The sequence below is a fragment of the Neoarius graeffei genome, chromosome 10, assembly GCF_027579695.1.
Source record: "Neoarius graeffei isolate fNeoGra1 chromosome 10, fNeoGra1.pri, whole genome shotgun sequence".
NCBI lineage: Eukaryota > Metazoa > Chordata > Actinopteri > Siluriformes > Ariidae > Neoarius > Neoarius graeffei.
Genome location: NC_083578.1, coordinates 81326326 through 81346254, shown reverse-complemented (window position 1 = coordinate 81346254; position 19929 = coordinate 81326326). Strand labels below are relative to the sequence as shown.

General features: G+C 42.2%; 1 protein-coding gene across 3 annotated transcripts in view; it reads left to right on the top strand.

Moving 5' to 3' along the window:
- gripap1 (GRIP1 associated protein 1) overlaps positions 1-19929 on the top strand; it is a 259951-nt gene that overhangs the window by 22056 nt on the left and 217966 nt on the right. For all 3 annotated transcript variants that reach the window (XM_060932398.1, XM_060932397.1, XM_060932399.1), the window contains exons 4-7: positions 316-342; positions 2506-2613; positions 9081-9237; positions 9550-9719. In XM_060932398.1, the coding sequence (XP_060788381.1) occupies positions 316-342; positions 2506-2613; positions 9081-9237; positions 9550-9719 (462 nt within the window). The remainder of the gene's footprint in view (positions 1-315; positions 343-2505; positions 2614-9080; positions 9238-9549; positions 9720-19929) is intronic.

The window sequence follows — 19929 nt, the reverse complement described above, 5'->3', positions numbered from 1 at the left end:
TCGTACCCTTGAATACACGGGTTTTCTTTCCTCCAGGATCTGAATGTTGCTAGGGGAAAAAAAAAAATGTAGGCAAATCTTAGTAGCCAGAGTCTGTTAAATCTTCCTTTTTTTTTTTTTTTTGGACCAAGCAGCTGCTGCAAATACATGGGAGGAAGCCATCTACTGATGGAGTTACTGTAGCATTAATGAAATCTCCTGTTGGCCTTTCCCAGAACTCAGGCCTGATGGTTTCTTTCATCACAGCTGAGATGGATCTGTTTTTTTTTTTTTTTTTAATAAAATCTGATTTTTTCATCTTTTCTCTCTCCACAGGCACTTAATAAGAGCAAGAAAGCTCAGGTAAGGTTGTCTCAGTCATACTGCAGTGTAGGGTTGGTACAGTACAGTGTCACGGTTTCACAATTAATCATGGTGTATGGTAGGATAATTACTGTACTGACGATCAAAATAAAATGAATTTCCTTTTTTTTTAAATAATGACTGTTATGAATATTCATAAAGTAAGAGAGTTTATGAAAATATTATTCATGTGTGAGTATATATCTTTAAGTAAAGATTCTTTTGGTGGAGATCCTTTGGGAAAAATGTTTTACCTTTAGGTAAAAACAACAAAAAACACCTTTTTTAAAATAGTTCACCGTTCAGTAAAAATCAAATGAACAGCTGATAATCTCCTCTGCAGTACACTACCGTTCAAAAGTTTGGGGTCACTTTGAAATGTCCTTATTTTTGAAAGAAAAGCACTGTTCTTTTCAATGAAGATCACTGTAAACTAATCAGAAATCCACTCTATACATTGCTAATGTGGTAAATGACTATTCTAGCTGGTTTTTGGTGCAATATCTCCATAGGTGTATAGAGGCCCATTTCCAGCAACTCTCACTCCAGTGTTCTAATGGTACAATCAGGGCTCGAAATTAACTTTTTTTCTTTGTGTCCCCCAGTGGTCCCGAATTCTGTGTTGTATTGTCCCGAATGGAAGCAATAGTGTCCCCATTTTTTTCCTCTCTGAAATGACCAGTGGTTAATATTATCATATGAAGTTACTATTATATTTGTAACTATGCGATTTTGAACCCTTTATATCATTTTTACAATAAGTCACAAGACACAAGCGACACATGTCCGATACATCATCTACTTCAAAATTACAGTTATTACATTTTCAGTTTATTAAACTTTGGTGATCTCGCTGTATGAATAGATACCCGTTTATTTAAAGGGGCCAACTAGCTCATTCAGAAAATGTTTCAACTCCCTACATCTGCAGTACACTTTAGTTGAAAATAAGACCCCTTTTATGTTCATTTCTTCTACTTATACCTTGAATATCTGTTGGCACTTATAAGGCCAACTTATAATTTTCACCATTACCGTTATCCATTTTTATGAACTTTCCGTTATCCATTTTATGAACTTTCGCTGCCGAAACGTGGGTGCAAATGTTAGCAACATCAGCATAGTGCCAGGTCCGAGCCTAGTTGTGCTGCTGACTGACTAAACTTTCTGAACTAGAAAGACACCAAGAAAACTCACTTATTCTGTTGAACGGTATCTTCCGTCAATATCATCCACATCATTCCTGTTGTATTTTATAACGTGTCTAACAGTGTTCATTAAGTTCATTCAGTTGCTAGCGTTGCCTGCAGACCAGGCGATGACACTTTGGATCCTGAAGGTCCCGGAGACGTTATGTCTGGGCTTTCAGTTTCTTCCCCGCGGTCGGTCCGCTTCAACCACTTAAGCATTTTTGTTCTGGCAAGAGTCAGCGCAGCGTGTGCGGTAGCGATTCCATTCCAAGTCCATATAATGCGGACACCGGCCGAAGATTCTAGAACAGAATGCGCTGCTCTGTAGCCTACGGATGCAGGTGCATCCAAAGTGTAGCTACTATGTATTTTTCGCTGTTAAAGTTTTGAAACTAAAATTGACAAATTAGGTGAATGTCTACGTATGTGTTACGGCTTTGTAAATAATATTAATGTAGAACTTTTTTTCTAGATCTATTTTTTTCCATTGTCCCGGGATTGTCCCAGATATGATAATTTTGTGTCCCGATGACATTTTTTATAGTCCCCGGGACATCGGGACACCATTAGTTTCGAGCGCTGGGTACAATGTGTTTGCTCATTGCCTCAGAAGGCTAATGGATGATTAGAAAACCCTTGTACAATCATGTTAGCACAGCTGAAAACAGTTTAGCTCTTTAGAGAAGCTATAAAACTGACCTTCCTTTGAGCAGATTGAGTTTCTGGAGCATCACATTTGTGGGGTCGATTAAATGCTCAAAATGGCCAGAAAAATGTCTCGACTATATTTTCTATTCATTTTACAACTTATGGTGGTAAATAAAAGTGTGACACTTCATGGAAAACACAAAATTGTCTGGGTGACCCCAAACTTTTGAACGGTAGTGTAGCTGTCGGGTTATGACTGTGGTTATGACCGTCAGCTTTGTGTTATTGTAGGTTGTGCACTGACACTTGTTGTTTGCTGCCGCAGGAGGTGGAGGCGTTACTGAGTGAAAATGAGATGCTTCAGGGTAAACTGCACAGCCAGGAGGAGGATTTCAGACTGCAGAACAGCACGCTCATGCAAGAGCTGTCCAAGGTGCTGAGCCACATAAATGCACAAGCACATCGCATTAGTAGCTGGTTTAGATGCTGAGATTATCAGATAATCCTCCCTGAGGGGAAGAGTCCAATTTTTGTTTTATATCACTTCAGTTATCAGTAAATGCTAATGTTTGTTCCAGGTAGGATTCCCTGCTTTGTTTAATTCCTCACTGCTAAATTGAAGTCCTTGAAATGAAAACCAATTATACGTGTACTAAGAAGAAAGCACAACTTTATTCATCACACACTTGTGAAATTTCCTCTCTGCATTTAACCCATCTGAAGCGGTGAACACACACACACGTGAGCAATGAGCGCGCACACATACCCAGAGCAGCGGGCAGCCATGCTAACAGTGCCCGGGGAGCAGTTGGGAGTTAGGTGCCTCGCTCAAGGGCATCTCAGCCCAAGGCCGTCCCGTATTAACCTAACCGCATGTCTTTGGACTGTGGGGGAAACCGGAGCACCCAGAGGAAACCCATGCAGACACGGGGAGAACATGCAAACTCCACACAGAAAGGCCCTAGTTTGGAGCATAAGCTCATTTCACTAAAATGTTGGAAATAATCGGTTTTATTTAACGCTGGAAAAACTCGCATTCAGATTGATAAAATACAGTTAATCTTGGGGAGGAAAAAACTTGGGTAATTTTGGAAGAAAATGAATGTAATCAGCCCTCTCAATATATTTCTGAGAAAGGGGCAAGTAAGAAAGAGCAGTAGGCAGAGGTTAAGCCAGGGATCCCAGCAGTAATTGAAAAAATAGAGGAATGTAAGAAACTACCAGCATGGGTCAAGGGGGCTGCAAGCCCTTTGCGGGGTACGGGGGGCTAAGCCCCCTGAAGCTTTTTAGATTTTAACATTTAAAGATGCTATAGAACACATTTTTTACATAGATGTAACATAGAAAAGCAACAGAATTTAACAGTAATGTCAGCAGTCTCAAAAGTAGCCGGTCACCGGCGGCAAATCGCCGGCTATGGCTTGTTATGCCGCCGGCTATTGTCAGTCGAGTCACAAAATTTAATATTAAATATTTCTGACAGCAAAAAAAGTTGTGAACGTAAATTACATCCACTATGTCATGTATATCCGTTGCCGCGTCAACTGTGTTTACATCCTCGACACGAGTGCAGCCATTACTGCCCCGTGTTGCCAGATTGAGTGGTTTCCCGCCCAATTTGGGCGGTTTTAAGTGCATTTTGGCGGGTTTTGAACATATTTTGGGCTGTAAAACGTCAGCAGTATCTGGCAACATATTTTTTTACTTAATACAAGAAATTAATGGATGCCAACGTTTTTGCCAAAATGGTATTTTATTTTCCATTGTTTAGGCAGCTTCAGCATCATACTGTGAGATTCTGTTCAAATTGTTTTTTTTTTTTTTTCTTCTATGAAGCCTGAGCCATTTATTTTATTAGTTTATAATTATTGTTTAATTTAGTCTTCAGGAGAGACTGCCTGCACACAGTACTAGTATTAATAGTTTTTTTTCTTACATGAAAGCTGAGGCATTTATATTATATTTTAAGGTAACTTCATGTTGTGCTGTGAGGTTCTCTGCACTTTAACTTTTGAACCAACAGGTGCATTTGGATAAGTAAAGCCTATTTTTCTGCATTTTTGTAGTCCTGGTAATCTTTTATATTGATAAAGTTGTTTATAGGACCATTTCTCAGTGTCTGTTTTTTTTAATCAATAGTTTTTCAGTAATAACTTAATATTTAACATATCACTCAATTTTAAACAACCCCCGCGCCTCCCCCATGGCTTGCCCCCATAGTCTCCAAAATTTCTGTGGGAAACACTGGCGTGCATAACAACGCTAATCAAGCTTAAGCTAGACGACCCGCCTCAAATACCTGTCCCGGGTCAATGTTATCCCAATTTTAGATGGCCTGTTCCAAACCATCCCGCCCCATGAGAAATTCATACTTGCACCTACCTGTCTGCCCGCCTGCCCAGTGCATTATGTCTGTAAATTATTTGTCCCCTGCTATTCTCCCAAACTTTGAAACCCCTCAATGTGTATCTGTTTGATGCCATATTTTGTAATCTATGACATAAGTGGCAAAAAAAAATTATTTATAAAAATTAGACGAAAATGTAGCTTTGAAGAATATACTTGCCTAAATATTCCACTGATTTTGTTATAATATAACAATAGTATCCATAGTTCTATCTCATTTGTTTATTTATTTTTTTTTGTTTCGAGTTAATGTCAATACTAGTCTAATATAAGCCACATTCATTTTTCAAAAATCATGAATATGAGCAGAAATCAATGATTCAGTAATATTAGATATATACATATGTACAGCAAATATTGGAGATATTTGATTTAAACCTTTCTCTTTTTGAAAGGTTTCACTGCAGAGGAGTTTAATGCTCTTTTCTGGGGTGCATTCTGTGATCTTTCCTCCAGTTTTCTCTGCTTTTGTTTCTCTGATCTTTCTGCTTTTTCTGATGTTCCTGCAGTGCTCTTTTGGATAGTTTCTTGGCTACTTTGTTCGCATGAGCTTTTGTTTCAAGTTCTGTATTCACCACATTCATTAATCTCTTCTTGGATTCAACTTCCTCTCTGGCTAAGCGCAACTACGCTTTCCACGACATATTGAATTAAGTTGAACGCATTCGAAACAAAAGCACGAATGGAGTTGAAACACGTTTTCTAGCAAATGGGCGCAGCCATATTGTTTTCTCGTTCTATCGCGTACAGTCTCGCAGTATTTACGTCAATTTAACTTCCGAGTGTTCCCGAATGTCAACGAGAACAAACGAAGCCGACGAAAACATCGCTAAACAAGCAAACCAAATCAGAACGTATGCTGCTGGTCATTTTACTTAAACGTTTTTAATGGATATACAAGAGATTAAAAAAACCACCACCACTTGGGCTAGAAAAATAGCGGAATTCCGCTAAATAGCGGCCGTCTGGGATCCATATTAAGCGTAAGCTGAGCGGAGGCTGCGTTAGCCACTGCCACGATGTATAAAAAAAGAGGGGGGTCTGGGGGTCATCCCCTGGAAAATTTTGAAAATGTAGATGTTAAATGGTGAATTCTGAGTGATCCTGAATGCAAAATTTTATTTTTATGAAGTATAAATTATGAAGTAAAAACTTAGGAATTTCAATTCTTTGAAAAACCACTGTGAGTAGCCGGCAGTGGAGCGTTTGTAGGCGGCAAAATCGCCGATTGCCGGCAATTATTGAGAGGACTGTGTAATCGCTTGTCCCTCCCTCCCTCCCTTCCTTCCTTCCGTCCGTCCCTTCCTTCCTTCCGTCCGTCCCTCCCTCCCTTCCGTCCGTCCCTCCCTCCCTCCCGTCCGTCCCTCCCTCCCTCCCGTCCGTCCCTCCCTCCCTCCCGTCCGTCCCTCCCTCCCTCCCTCCCGTCCGTCCCTCCCTCACTCCCATCCGTCCCTCCCTCCCGTCCGTCCCTCCCTCCCGTCTGTCCGTCCCTCCCGTCCATCCCTCCCTCACTCCCGTCCCTCCCTCCCGTCCGTCCGTCCGTAAAGGGAAATACTTAGTACTAAGTATAGGTAACCGTATAGGGCCGAGTCGGGCAATTTCAGAACTTGGAAATCACGAGTGAAATTGATCCTTAATTTTACGAGGACTCATACGATTACTTGTTTATAATATACAGGGCCAAATTCATACTTGGGAAGCCATTCAAGTTCACTACATTCGTCATTCACGTTTTCTGAACCAATCAGGGCGCAAGACTATCTTGCACATTTGAATCAGTTTCTAAAGCGTCTTTCATCATGACACGGCGACACGACACGAGGATTTTGAAAGCGGTTTACAAAACTTTATTGGAACTTCTTTACAAAAGCCATCTTGTTGACACAATCTGCTAATTTTTGTAACCGTAACCAAACAACGAACTAGCCACTAGCATTTCAGAAATACGGCCCCATGTTAAGGAAAAAAGCCCTCCTTGATTGGTCAATCAGAATTGAGTAATTTGGCCCTATGTATTATAAAGCATACAAAGTCCTCCGATACGGTTGTGTGCTTCGAACTCTGTGGCAGTATTTTGGGGAAGGCCTATATGGGTGTGATGGTCAGGTTTTCATATAGGATATATATGGGCTCCTGTGTGGCGCAACAGAAAAGTGCTAATCCTATCAGAAATGGCTCCTTCGAATCCCAATGATCCCTGATGATGAGCTGCCTGTGCTTAAAGGTGGGGTGGTATACTCTCCCTCCCCTATAAATCACAGCGACAACAAGTGGGCATATAGCGATTTACTCCTAGTGCATTGTTAGAAGAAGCCTTTATTTGGTTTCGCACACTCGAGCACAGCAAAATTCCTCCTCTGCATTTAACCTATCTGAAGCAGTGAGCAATGAGCGCGCACACACATACAGTGGTGCTTGAAAGTTTGTGAAACCTTTAGAATTTTCTATATTTCTGCATAAATATGACCTAAAACATCAGATTTTCACACAAGTCTTAAAAGTAGATAAAGAGAACCCAGTTAAACAAATGAGACAAAAATATTATACGTGGTCATTTATTTATTGAGGAAAATGAGCCAATATGACACATCTGTGAGTGGCAAAAGTATGTGAACCTCTAGGGTTAGCAGTTAATTTGAAGGTGAAATTAGAGTCCGGTGTTTTCAATCAATGGGATGACAATCAGGTGCGAGTGGGCACCCTGTTTTATTTAAAGAACAGGGATCTATCAAAGTCTGATCTTCACAACACATGTTTGTGGAAGTGTATCATGGCATGAACAAAGGAGATTTCTGAGGACCTCAGAAAAAGCATTGTAGATGCTCATCAGGCTGGAAAATGTTACAAAACCATCTCTAAAGAGTTTGGACTCCACCAATCCACAGTCAGACAGATTGTGTACAAATGGAGGAAATTCAAGACCATTGTTACCCTCCCCAGGAGTGGTCGACCAACAAAGATCACTCCAAGAGCAAGGCGCGTAATAGTCGGCAAGGTCACAAAGGACCCCAGGATAACTTCTAAGCAACTGAAGGCCTCTCTCACATTGGCTAATGTTAAGGTTCATGAGTCCATCATCAGGAGAACACTGAACAACAATGGTGTGCATGGCAGGGTTGCAAGGAGAAAGCCACTGCTCTCCAAAAAGAACATTGCTGCTTGTCTGCAGTTTGCTAAAGATTACGTGGACAAGCCAGAAGGCTATTGGAAAAATGTGTTGTGGACGGATGAGACCAAAATAGAACTTTTTGATTTAAATGAGAAGCGTTATGTTTGGAGAAAGGAAAACACTGCATTCCAGCATAAGAACCTTATCCCATCTGTGAAACATGGTGGTGGTAGTATCATGGTTTGGGCCTGTTTTGCTGCATCTGGGCCAGGACGGCTTGCCATCATTGATGGAACAATGAATTCTGAATTATACCAGTGAATTCTAAAGGAAAATGTCAGGACATCTGTCCATGAACTGAATCTCAAGAGAAGGTGGGTCATGCAGCAAGACAACGACCCTAAGCACACAAGTTGTTCTACCAAAGAATGGTTAAAGAAGAATAAAGTGAATGTTTTGGAATGGCCAAGTCAAAGTCCTGACCTTAATCCAATCGAAATGTTGTGGAAGGACCTGAAGCGAGCAGTTCATGTGAGGAAACCCACCAGCATCCCAGAGTTGAAGCTGTTCTGTACGGAGGAATGGGCTAAAACTCCTCCAAGCCGGTATGCAGGACTGATCAACAGTTACCGCAAACGTTTAGTTGCAGTTATTGCTGCATGAAATGTGCTATATAAATAAACTTGCCTTGCCTTGCCACGTTTCAATTTGTGTCACTGAACTTGTTTCATATCACTGGTCATATAAACCTATGTAAACAGGAAAAACGCGGAAGAGTTTGGTCGCATCTAACTACAGCCCCAAAAAATACCATTGGCCATACTGAGCCTAGCTACATTGCTAACAGGAGTAACAGCACGTCTGACTGACTGGGAGGTCGTGCAAAGCTCGGAGAGGTACGGAGCAGCTCGTCTCAATTCAGAGAAGAACATATTTCATTATGGAAGTACGGTGGACTGTTCCTTTAAGGACAATTCTCACCCAGGTCACCATCTGTTTGAAGCATTGCCCTCTGGCAGGCGTTATAGGTCCATCAAATCCAGAACCACTAGATTCATAAACAGTTTCTTCCCATATGCCATAACATACCTAAACAAACAGAAATGACAACTGCCTAAGCCACTCTCTCACTTATGAACTCTTCACGTTGTACTTTTTATTCTTGATAGCATTCTGTATAGATGTTGTTTTTCATTGGTTTATTGTTCTATTTATTTTATTATTTTACTATTTATTGATGGTATTGAGTACCGAGTTGGAGTAGCAGCATAATTTCGTTGTACTTGACGTATAATGACAATAAAGGCATTGAATTGAATTGAATGAATGATGTGTTCTGTGCCCTGATTGGTTAGCGGTCTCTGAAACCTCCGTTTTCTGTGTAGTTATGTTCCCAGATCGAGCAGTTGGAGGCTGAGAATCGGGGATTTCGAGAGGGGAGCGGCCTCCAAGCTCACGCCCCGAGCCCTGTTTCTGGCCCAACAGATGGAGAACTTTTGCGCCTCCAGGCTGAGAACTCCGCCCTGCAGAAGAAACTGGCAGGTGAGATGACCAATTAGTGCAGAATATAGTGGGCTGTAGCAAATTTTTAGAGTTAATAGCTGTGATGTACTGAAGATATTTCTCTTTTCTTTGGACAGCTTTCCTGTGAACTCGCTGAACTTTTTAAAATTTAATGAGGAACGATGCTTATTACTCTATATTCCCTTTATATTGACGTCGTCAACTTTTCTGTGATTGTTTGTGAACTAAGCTGAAGCCAAAACTCTGACCTGTAGGATATAAAAGTGCATACTGCCAGCAGTCATTAGCAATATAACCAGGTTGACATGGCGTCTGTGTTTTTTTGTCCAGCTCTTCAGGACAGCGAGCAGAATCGCACGCGTGGAGTGGATGTAGGTGACAGGAAAGCAGCAGCGACCGAAGGACAGGCTGACGCTAATGGTCTTGACCAGCTGCACACAGATGCTGCTCGCTCCAGTGATGATATGGCAGCTGCTTCAGCCAATGATGGGCTTGAGCAGGTGAGGGGTTTAGAGGTTTAGGAACGATTGTCTTCCATGTTTGCCGTTGGGATTTCCATGAACTTAAATCCTGTCTGTATTATGCGTTCGACAGCTGACCCTTCACTAATCCCCTGCCCTAAATTCAGGCATTTTAGCCAACTTCAGAGCTCTATTTCCAGTTAAAACGATGCCACAGGCTCTGCTGCAGAACTCATGTTTCACTCGATGTGTTTCCTCGGGTCGGAGTATGTTGTGTTGGCTATTTGTAAATCCTAACTGCCCTGGTAGGATTTTTAACAACAGGGAGTGCATCAATGGCCAGCTTTGAGGAGGAAGTGGGGAGCTTCATAAGCTGGTGCTTTGAAAACCATCTTAAGCTAGCCGCACACTACGCTGATTTTCAGCGTACCGAGCCAACTGAAGTCGCGAGTCAGGCGTAAAGACTAGTTTTCGATGGTACCGACTAGGGCTGTAACGATACACCCAACTCACGATTCGATTCGTATCGCGATTTTTGACCCACGATTCGATACGCCCATGATTTTTTTAAAAATGTTTTTTTAAAGTAGTAAATTTGACTTATTAACATTTACTTACTTACATTAACTATTTAATAACAAATAATTCAGACCACTGCAGAGAATGAGTAATATGTATGCAAAAATGAACAAATGTACACTGAGTGCAGAATTATTAGGCAAGTGAGTATTTTGACCACAACATCCTTTTAATGCATGTTGTCCCACTCCAAGCTGTTTAGGCTTGAAAGCCTACTACCAATTAAGTATGTCAGGTGCTGTGCATCTGTGTAATGAGAGGGGGTGTGGTCTAATGACATCAACACCCTATATCAGGTGTGCATAATTATTAGGCAACCTCTTTTCCTCTGGCAAAATGGGTCAGAAGAGAGATCTGACAGACTTTGAAAAGTATAAAATTGTGAGATGTCTTGCAGACGGATGCAGCACTCTTGAAATTGCGAAGATGTTGAAACGTGATCACCGAACAATCAAGCGTTTCATTGCAAATAGTCAACAGGGTCAAAAGAAGCGTGTGGGGAAAAAAAGTCGCAAAATAACTGCACATGATCTGCGGAAAATCAAGCGTGAAGCTAACAAGCAGCCATTAGCATCCAGTTCTGCCATATTCCAGAGTTGCAACATTCCTGGAGTGTCAAAGAGTACAAGGTGTGCAATACTGAGGGACATGGCCAAGGTAAGGAAGGCTGAAAAACGACCACCACTGAGTAAGGCACACAAGATAAAACGTCAAGACTGGGCCAAGAAATATCTCAAGACTGATTTTTCTAAGGTGCTGTGGTCTGATGAGATGAGAGTGACTCTTGATGGGCCAGATGGATGGGCCCGTGGCTGGATCAGTAATGGGCACAGAGCTCCACTCCGACTCAGACGCCTGCAAGGTGGAGGTGGAGTACTGCTATGGGCTGGTATCATCAAAGACGAGCTTGTTGGACCTTTTCGAGTTGAGGATGGACTCAAACTCAACTCCCAGACCTACTGCCAGTTCCTGGAAGAAACCTTCAAGCAGTGGTATAGGAAAAAGTCAGCATCTTTCAAGAAGAACATGATTTTCATGCAGGATAACGCTCCATCTCATGCGTCCAAATACTCCACTGCGTGGCTAGCCAGTAAAGGTCTGAAAGGTGAAAAAATAATGACATGGCCCCCTTGTTCACCTGACCTAAACCCCATAGAGAACCTGTGGTCCATTATAAAACGTGAGGTCTACAAAGAGGGAAAACAGTACACCTCTCTGAACAGCGTCTGGGAGGCCGTGGTTGCTGCTGCACACAATGTTGGTCGTGAACAGATAAAGAAATTGACAGAATCTATGGATGGAAGGCTTTTGAGCGTCCTCATGAAGAAGGGTGGCTATATTGGTCACTGATTTGTTTTTGTTTTGTGTTTGGATGTCAGATATGTTTATTTGCAAATCTGGAGTTGTCATATCAGTGTACCTGGTGAAAATAAATAAGTGAAATGGCTACACATTTGGTTTTTATTAAGTTGCCTAATAATTCTGCACAGTGAAAGTTACCTGAACACATACATATTCTCCTAAAATGGCCAAAACTAAAAACACCCCACTCTAACTTCCATACATATTCAGCTTTGATATTTATGAGTCTTTTTGTTTGATTGAGAACATAGTTGTTGTTCAATAATAAAACTAATCCTCAAAAATACAACTTGCCTAATAATTCTGCACTCCGTGTATATCCAAAGACTGTTTTATTTCTCAAAATAATACTGTTGAGCCTGATCTTTGAGTGCATGGAGAGCAATCTCGTGCTCTTTCTGCTTGCTCTGCAACTGCTCCTTGAGCTCAGCAACATTCTGTCAGACAGACAGACAGACAGACGAGACATGGATTAAGAGCTCAGGGTTTTGTACGCCATCCCTCGCTTACATATTTGTACCTGGTGAGTGGACAAATCCCTTCTCTCTTCACTCAAGTAACAGAAACAATCCCTTTGTGAAGCTGGCACTCAAAGGAAACACAGTGTGTGTGTGTGTGTGTGTGTGTGTGTGTGTAGTAGGGCTGGGCGTTGGGATGATAATATCGATATTGTGATAAATTATGCCATGATACTAGGGCTGTAACGATACACCCAACTCACGATTCGATTCGTATCGCGATTTTTGACCCACGAGTCGATACGCCCACGATTTTTTTTTTAAATGTTTTTTTAAAGTAGTAAATTTGACTTATTAACATTTACTTACTTACATTAACTATTTAATAACAGATAATTCAGACCACTGCAGAGAATGAGTAATATGTATGCAAAAATGAACAAATGTATATCCAAAGATTGTTTTATTTCTCAAAATAATACTGTTGAGCCGGAAGCTCTGGTTTTTTCGGTTCTGAAAAAGTCATTTTTCCAAATCGTGTAAATCCGTTAAGATTTTTTTTTTTGGGGGGGGTGGCTCTCTCACTGTCTCACTCTCATAGGGCCAATGATTTTCTGTGATCGCGGAAAACAGATGGAAATTACGGAATTTTTATGGTGAAACATTGCTCGCGTGTCAAAATGTAACTGCCGCAGAAGGCTTCCGCCCAAGCAGACATGCCTTCAGTGTTGCCAGATATTGCTAACGTTTTCCACCCCAAAATATGTTCAAAACCAGCCAAAAAGCACCTAAACCTGCCCAATCTGGCAACACTGCATGCCTTTCCGGTCAAGTGATTGTGATTGGCTTGTGGCACACCTAGCCAGCCAATGAGCTGCTTATTTACAGATTCGCTCCCCGCGTCGCAACCAGAATGGCGACCGCTTAAAAGAAATGAATGCTCTGCCAGTGGCGAGTGTGGATGTTGCGTGACTCGCAGAAGATTGTTGCAGGTCGGCGAAAAAACGACTTACTAATAGATATAAAAAAAAGTAATTTAAGTAAGTTTAAAATGTAATTTAAATAAAAAGTAAAGTATTCATAAATTGAAGTTTGGAAGCGCCTCTGTTTTTGGGCTGAGGAGAAGTTTGAAAGGGTCTACCGCGATTCTGCCTTCTTGTATCGCGATACGGATCGTGGCTCTGCGATTTCGATTTCGATACGCATATCGTTACAGCCCTAGTACCGACTCATCTCACAGCCGATTCGAAAAACTAATCGGGAGCCAGACTGATCGGCGAGAGTCGCTAGCAATAGCCAATCATATATTTCGCATGTGACCTCATTAAACACAATTTCTAGCGCGAGAAATACGTGTTGGTAGCACCTAATGCAGGTATATACTGTAATTCCATAGACTGAAGCTTTATCCATAGACACAGTGGGCTGGAAAGCCACTCTGCTCAAGTTGTGTGGCTGAATTCCAAATCGCTTTAACTCCCCTATATAAGTGCACTATTTAAGGTTGGGAATAATAGCTCATGCAGCCTAGATAGTGCGCTACATATTCCATGTTGTGTCATTTGTAATTCAGCCTGTAGCATCTTCAAGTGTTGGATTTACCGTAACAGTAACTATATCCAATAGCCAATCACAAAGCTATTAAGTTGTCACGTGATATTTAGCGGAATGTTTGTTACCGTAAATCCTCTAATATAGGCCGGGGCCTTTATTTCACTCAAGTGCATCTTGGTCCAGGCCATTATTGGAAGGAGGCCAGAATTAGAGGCAGGCCTCTGTTTCTATTTGAGCAAAACAGACTACCAGTGGAATGAATAAAAACGAGATTTTGTGTCTATTTGAACCTATAAAATAGGTTGATGCTTGGTTGCCTGGTTACCACCAGACCTACCGATAATCACAATCAGGGGCGCCTGCAGGGTTGAACTGTAAGGTACGCACTAGCGGTGTAATTCCCCCCCCCCCCCCCCCCCAAAAAAAAAAAACGCTTGCGTGCTGCAGTTTCTATGAAGAGTCGATCTATAGGCTTGTACACAAAACAGCGATAGAACTTTAACTTGAAATTGAACAATAGCCTTCCATGAACACAGGCTGATATTTGAACAACATATGTGAACTACACACGACAATAAACAATAAACTCTTTATAGCCTCGATTAGAATCTAGTGAACTTGCTCAGCACTACCGCACGCACGACTCTGACACACACTGTAGCGCAACGTGGGGTACAGAGACTCGTTGAAAAACTCCTCGGGTATTTTTCTGAGTTTACCGAAAATCAGAGTAGAAGGAGCCACCCACCCTCTGTCTGGTTTGAAGCGGTTCTGTAGGACATTGAGCTTTACAGAGTCCGGTGCACATTTTAAGGCATCTGGTTGAAGTTTACCTATGTCTGATAAATCTGATGTCAGTGATAGCGGGCTGACTCGTGGCTCATTGGTAAAGCTATCTGATGGCTCATTTGTCAGCAAGGTGGAGCAACCATCTACTTCTGATCGTAAGGGACATGGGGAGATGTAGGTGTTCTTATATGAAATTCACTGGATGTATGGCTAGTTTCAAACTCAGAGGTAGATGAAGGCAATTCCCTCAAAGGACCTGAGCTCGCATCCAGCTGCAGCATACTGCTGCTAGGTTGCGGAGGAGTGGAAGCTGCCGGTGCCGTGTTACTAGCTGATACTGGAGAGGACTGGCAAGCAGATGACACCCCTGGATCACTGCTTTTGGACTTTTTCGTAAAAGTCTGAAACAAGCTCGTTTGTTTCAGGGTTCGTTTACTCATTTTTGACTCGCTTCTCAATAAATTCTCGCACAAGCTCTGACTACTGACGATTGTCTGTCTCCGTTTCTCAAAACTGGAGAGAATCTCAGTGGTGCAAGAAAAGTATATCTGCATTGACCAATGAGCTTTCTTGGTCACGCACACCCCGCCCACTCCTGAAGCACACAAATGCGCCAGCACACACACGTCTCTCTCTCTCTCTCAAATTATGTTGCATTGCCAAAGCATTCAGGTAACAATTATAATTAAAAAAATATATCTCTCTCCCCAAGGTACGCCTAGTGCGTACGGCCATACGCCTGGCGGCGCCACTGATCACAATTGTCTTTCAGATCGGAACGATTGTGTAAGGCCACTATGATCTCAGAAACATCGTTGGTTATAGCCCCGGCCTGTATTAGAGTCCGGCCATTATTTACCTCCTCCGACAGCGAGACCGGCCAATATTAGAGTCCCGGCCAGTAATGGAATACAGGCCAGTATTAGAGGATTTACTGTATGATGCTTAGTTCGCATAATCTCGTTTGGTGTCGCTTCAATCGCGACTGCACTCGTCAACAGTCGTGAGTTAGTCGGGGATATGTGCGTGCCCTGTCGGGAGTTGGCTCTGAAATGGGTCAGTTCGGTACCGCGTGGATCGGCGTAGTGTGCGGCTAGCTTTACTGTAAATGCAACCAAAACTAAAGAAATGGTTATTGATTTTAGACGTAATACAGAAGAAGTACCCCACACAGTCGTCAATAACACATCCATTGAAAGAGTTAACACCTATAAATATTTAGGGATTGAACTTGATCAGTTGAAGTTTGACAAATGTGCCACTTCTAAGGTAAAAAAGCTCCAACAGTGTTTTTCTTAAGGAAGTTACGAAGTTTTAATGTTGATAGATGTATTTTACAGTTGTTTTATAGGTCTGTGCTTCAGAGTGTCTTGTCGTGACTTGATCTGTGTCTTTGGCAATATGCGTAAACATGATCAGGATAAATTACAACGCATTATTAAGAATGCCAGTGGGATAATTGGGTGTAATCAAGTATCAGCTGTCCAGCTATACAAAGACATTATACTACATAAAGCTGAGGCCAAGTTTACATTAGACCGTATCTGTCTCGTTTTCTTCGCGGATGCACTGTCCGTTTACATTAAAACGCCTGGAAACGCCGGGAAACGGGAATCCGCCAGGGTCCACGTATTCAATCCAGATCGTGTCTGGTCCGGTGCTGTGTAAACATTGAGAATACGCGGATACGCTGTGCTGAGCTCTAGCTGGCGTCGTCATTGGACAACGTCACTGTGACATCCACCTTCCTGATTCGCTGGCGTTGGTCATGTGACGCGACTGCTGAAAAACGGCGTGAGCTTCCGCCTTGTATCACCTTTCATTAAAGAGTATAAAAGTATGAAAATACTGCAAATACTGATGCAAATACTGCCCATTGTGTAGTTATGATTGTCTTTAGGCTTGCCATCCTTCCACTTGCAAGTGGTAAGTGATATGCGCTGGGATCACACACACAGCGGCTCAGTCCCGAATCACAGCTTGTGCGCTTCACTCGCGCGCTCTGAGAGCTGCGCAGGGCCGGAGTGCGCACCCTCCAGAGGGCACTCGCTGTTCAGGGCGGAGTGATTTGGAGCGCAGGATGCCTGTGGAGCCGAGCGTATCCGTGTATTGGTGTTGCTGTGTGCACGTGAATCGTGTATTGGTGTTGCTGTGTGCACACTAATCGTTTTAAAAACGTTAATCTGATGATCCGCTGATACGGTCTAATGTAAACCCCACCTGAGAGTATTCTCAGGGATCCAACCCATCCCCTATACAATAGGTTCCAGCCAAGCCAACGTGGCAAGGGGAGACTGCTGCAAATGAAAATAAGAACTACCAGGTTCAGTAGTCCCCACTGCAATCAGGATTTTAAATGAAGGGCAAAGAACTTGACAGTACTGTGTGTGTGCGTGTGTGTGTGTTGGGGGGGATGTGAAAGACCAGCATGTGTCAATTGGATTGCTGATGGGTGGGGTGGGGTATTTATTATTTATTTTATGTTTTTATGTTTTAAATCTTGTCTACCTCTGTGTATGCACTGACCGCTTGAATTTCCCCTTGTGGGATAATAAAGTTAACTTTAACTTTTTTGTAAATCCTAAATGTTCAGAAGTGACCTTTACTTAAACCTAAGGTGCATTTAGGATCCAGATTAAACACTTTAGAACATGCACATTTTCACCCAGTGAAAGTTTTTTTTTTTTTTTTTTTTTTTAATTTAAAGGTCCCATGGCATGGTGGTTTGTTGATGCTTTAAACGGGCTCGTGGAGGTTTCCGGATGTTATATCCGCAGCCTTTCTCGAAAGGAACCCTCGGCACGTAGATATAGCCTCCTGGGAGAAAGCCCCATTTCAGCCCTTTTCCCAGTGCGTCGTTTTGCTAATGAGAAGCATCGAAGCGGGAAAGGGTAGAGCGTGGGGGCGGGCCATGGGGGGAGGGGCTTGACCAAGCTGCGGGCATACTACCTGTGTGTGAACAGTAGCAATGACAGGTCAAGCAACAGTCCAAGCTTTCGCTTTTGACCCGGAGTCCGACCCCGAAGCAGAAGCGCAAGCAGTTGAACATACTGTAAATCACCGACTTCAGCAGGATGTATCAGAATGGTGAGTTTGAAATGTTATGTCTGGAAACGGGAATTATTGGGTTGGTTATGTACTGTCCCAAGTTGTGGAAACATTCATCAGGAAAATGCTTCCGACAAACATACACCGTCTTAGGTAGACTCGACGGCGTATTATTGGAGTAAATAAAATTAAGCCACTGCGTCTTCAGGGGCTCTCCCGTCGGCAGTAAAAACAGACTCCTTTCTGTGTTGTCACATCCATGTACAGCGCAACTTCCATGTTTCGCTCGCTTAGGTGGTGCCATGTTGTTGTGTCCTCTATGGTCTCCTCACTACAAAATTGAAGTGACGTATCTATGGTGGCAACTTTTGAGCTGGGCGGGCAATCCATACAGTGGGTGGGAATCCGGGGGGCGTGGGGATCATCTCCCTTGCTGACGTAGTAAAGCAGGGTTCCCGCGGGGTTTTAAAAGGTAGTTAATTAAAATAGGCTAAATTATGGCCAGTAAAAGGTAGTAAACGTAATCTGACGTGGTAGTAAATTTTTTTTGACCCCCATCCAACTGGGCCTATGTGTTTTCTAATTCGTTTAATTAACCTGCATGCCATAATAGCCATAAATTACTACATTTGGGCGAATTTATTTTTATGTGTCGAGGAGGACCGCAGTGAGGAGTTGGTGGCGCATGCGCATTGAATTCCAATAACGGTCGAATCCAGTATAAATTTATACCAGAGATTGTTTAGTACGAGACTGACTTTGTTTATACGGCTCTAGTCGAATCTATCTGTTAACCCGACTGGCGACATCTGCACGAGAATTAAACAATGGGGAAATGCAAATTTTCAGACCTCTGGCTGGAGGAACCTGATTTTAAAGACTGGCTAAAGGCGGTAGATGGCAATCGGCGAGAGGCGTTCATTGAAAAGTTGATTGAAGAAAAGGTCAAACAACTGAGGCACATGTAATGCGTTGTGTGCGCGCGCCTGGTGCGTTGTGTGTGTGCCATTTGAGGCATCCAAAATGTGATGAGCAAATCTGTTGAACTGTTCAAATGATTAAGATTAACCCTCTAAAACACTGATCTCTGGGAGGAAGGTGTTGACTCTGCCCACGGGCCTTCACGACTACAGGACTGGTGCAAATGACTATCTTAAGCAAACTTGGCAATGTGTTGAGAGCCTGCCAAAATAGGGCTTGGGTTATGTGTGTTTTGTATCTTTAGGGTGTGTGTCTTGTCTTTGTCATGTGTGTGTGCACCCATGTGTGCGTGCGCCTAGTGCGCTTTGTGTGTGTGGGTTCGTGTTTGCCATTTGACCTGATTTAAATGTAATGAGTTGATGTACCTAAGCACATAAGATTTTTTGTGCAAATCTGTTCACCTGTTCAAAAGATTATTCCACAAACAAAAGGCTGGCCATCTTGAAAGTGTTGGCTGACAAAATGTAATCAGATCTTGTACCTAATGTGAAGTGTTGACACACAAGGTTTAGTGCAAATCTGTGTACCCGTTAAGAGGTTATGGGCCACAGTTTCACAGTTCAATAAAATTATAACTTATATGTGGAAGTTTGTTTTCTTTTATGCAAATATGCATTACTCCATGTGTAGCCCTAGCAATGGGAGGTTCTATTATGTGTCCAAAGGGAAAGAGTTACACTACCGGTACGTTCAGATTTTCTTTCTATCTTGTCTCATCAATCCAACTCTTTGGGTAGAGTTGTCACTAACTTATATGTGGCACATTCACTTGGACTAACACATACACTCAAAGATTACCTTGTTAAATTATGAGAAAATGTCCAAATCCAAATTGTCACTGTGGTAGTAAAAAAAATTGTGAAGGTAGTAAAAAGGTAGTAAATTCAACATAAAATATCTGTAGGAACCCTGTAAAGGGAAGAGCCTATCAACGCACCATTTTGACGCGCCATTCTCAAATGTTGACAAAGGGTGGGCATAGTTTGGTTTACACATTATGACATTTCTAGCCACTGGGGTGACTTAAGAAGGTCAGAGGAACTAATTTTAACGTTAAAAAACCTCAGAAAGTGAAAATTTCATGCCATGGGACCTTTAAAACGGGACAAAACGGACCAGTCTGTTAATTCCTGAGAGCGGAACACGACTTTAGATAACATGCTGTGTTTGTGCCCTTGACACAAATAAATGGCAGAAAGTCTTTCGATAACGCAGTCTGTTCTTTTTTTTTTTTTTTTTTTTGTTTCTTGTGCAGAGGTGGACAAAGTACCCAACTTCATTCCTCAAGTCAAAGTACAGCTCCCACTGGTCAAATGTGACTCTGATACAAGTGAAAGTTGTCCAGTCAATTTTTTACTTTAGTACTGAAGTACTTGCTTTTAAAAATACTTAAGTCCATTTTCTGTCAACACATTGTTGTATTATTGCCACAACACTTACAAAACCTAATGCTGTTACCAAAGACAGAAATGTGAATT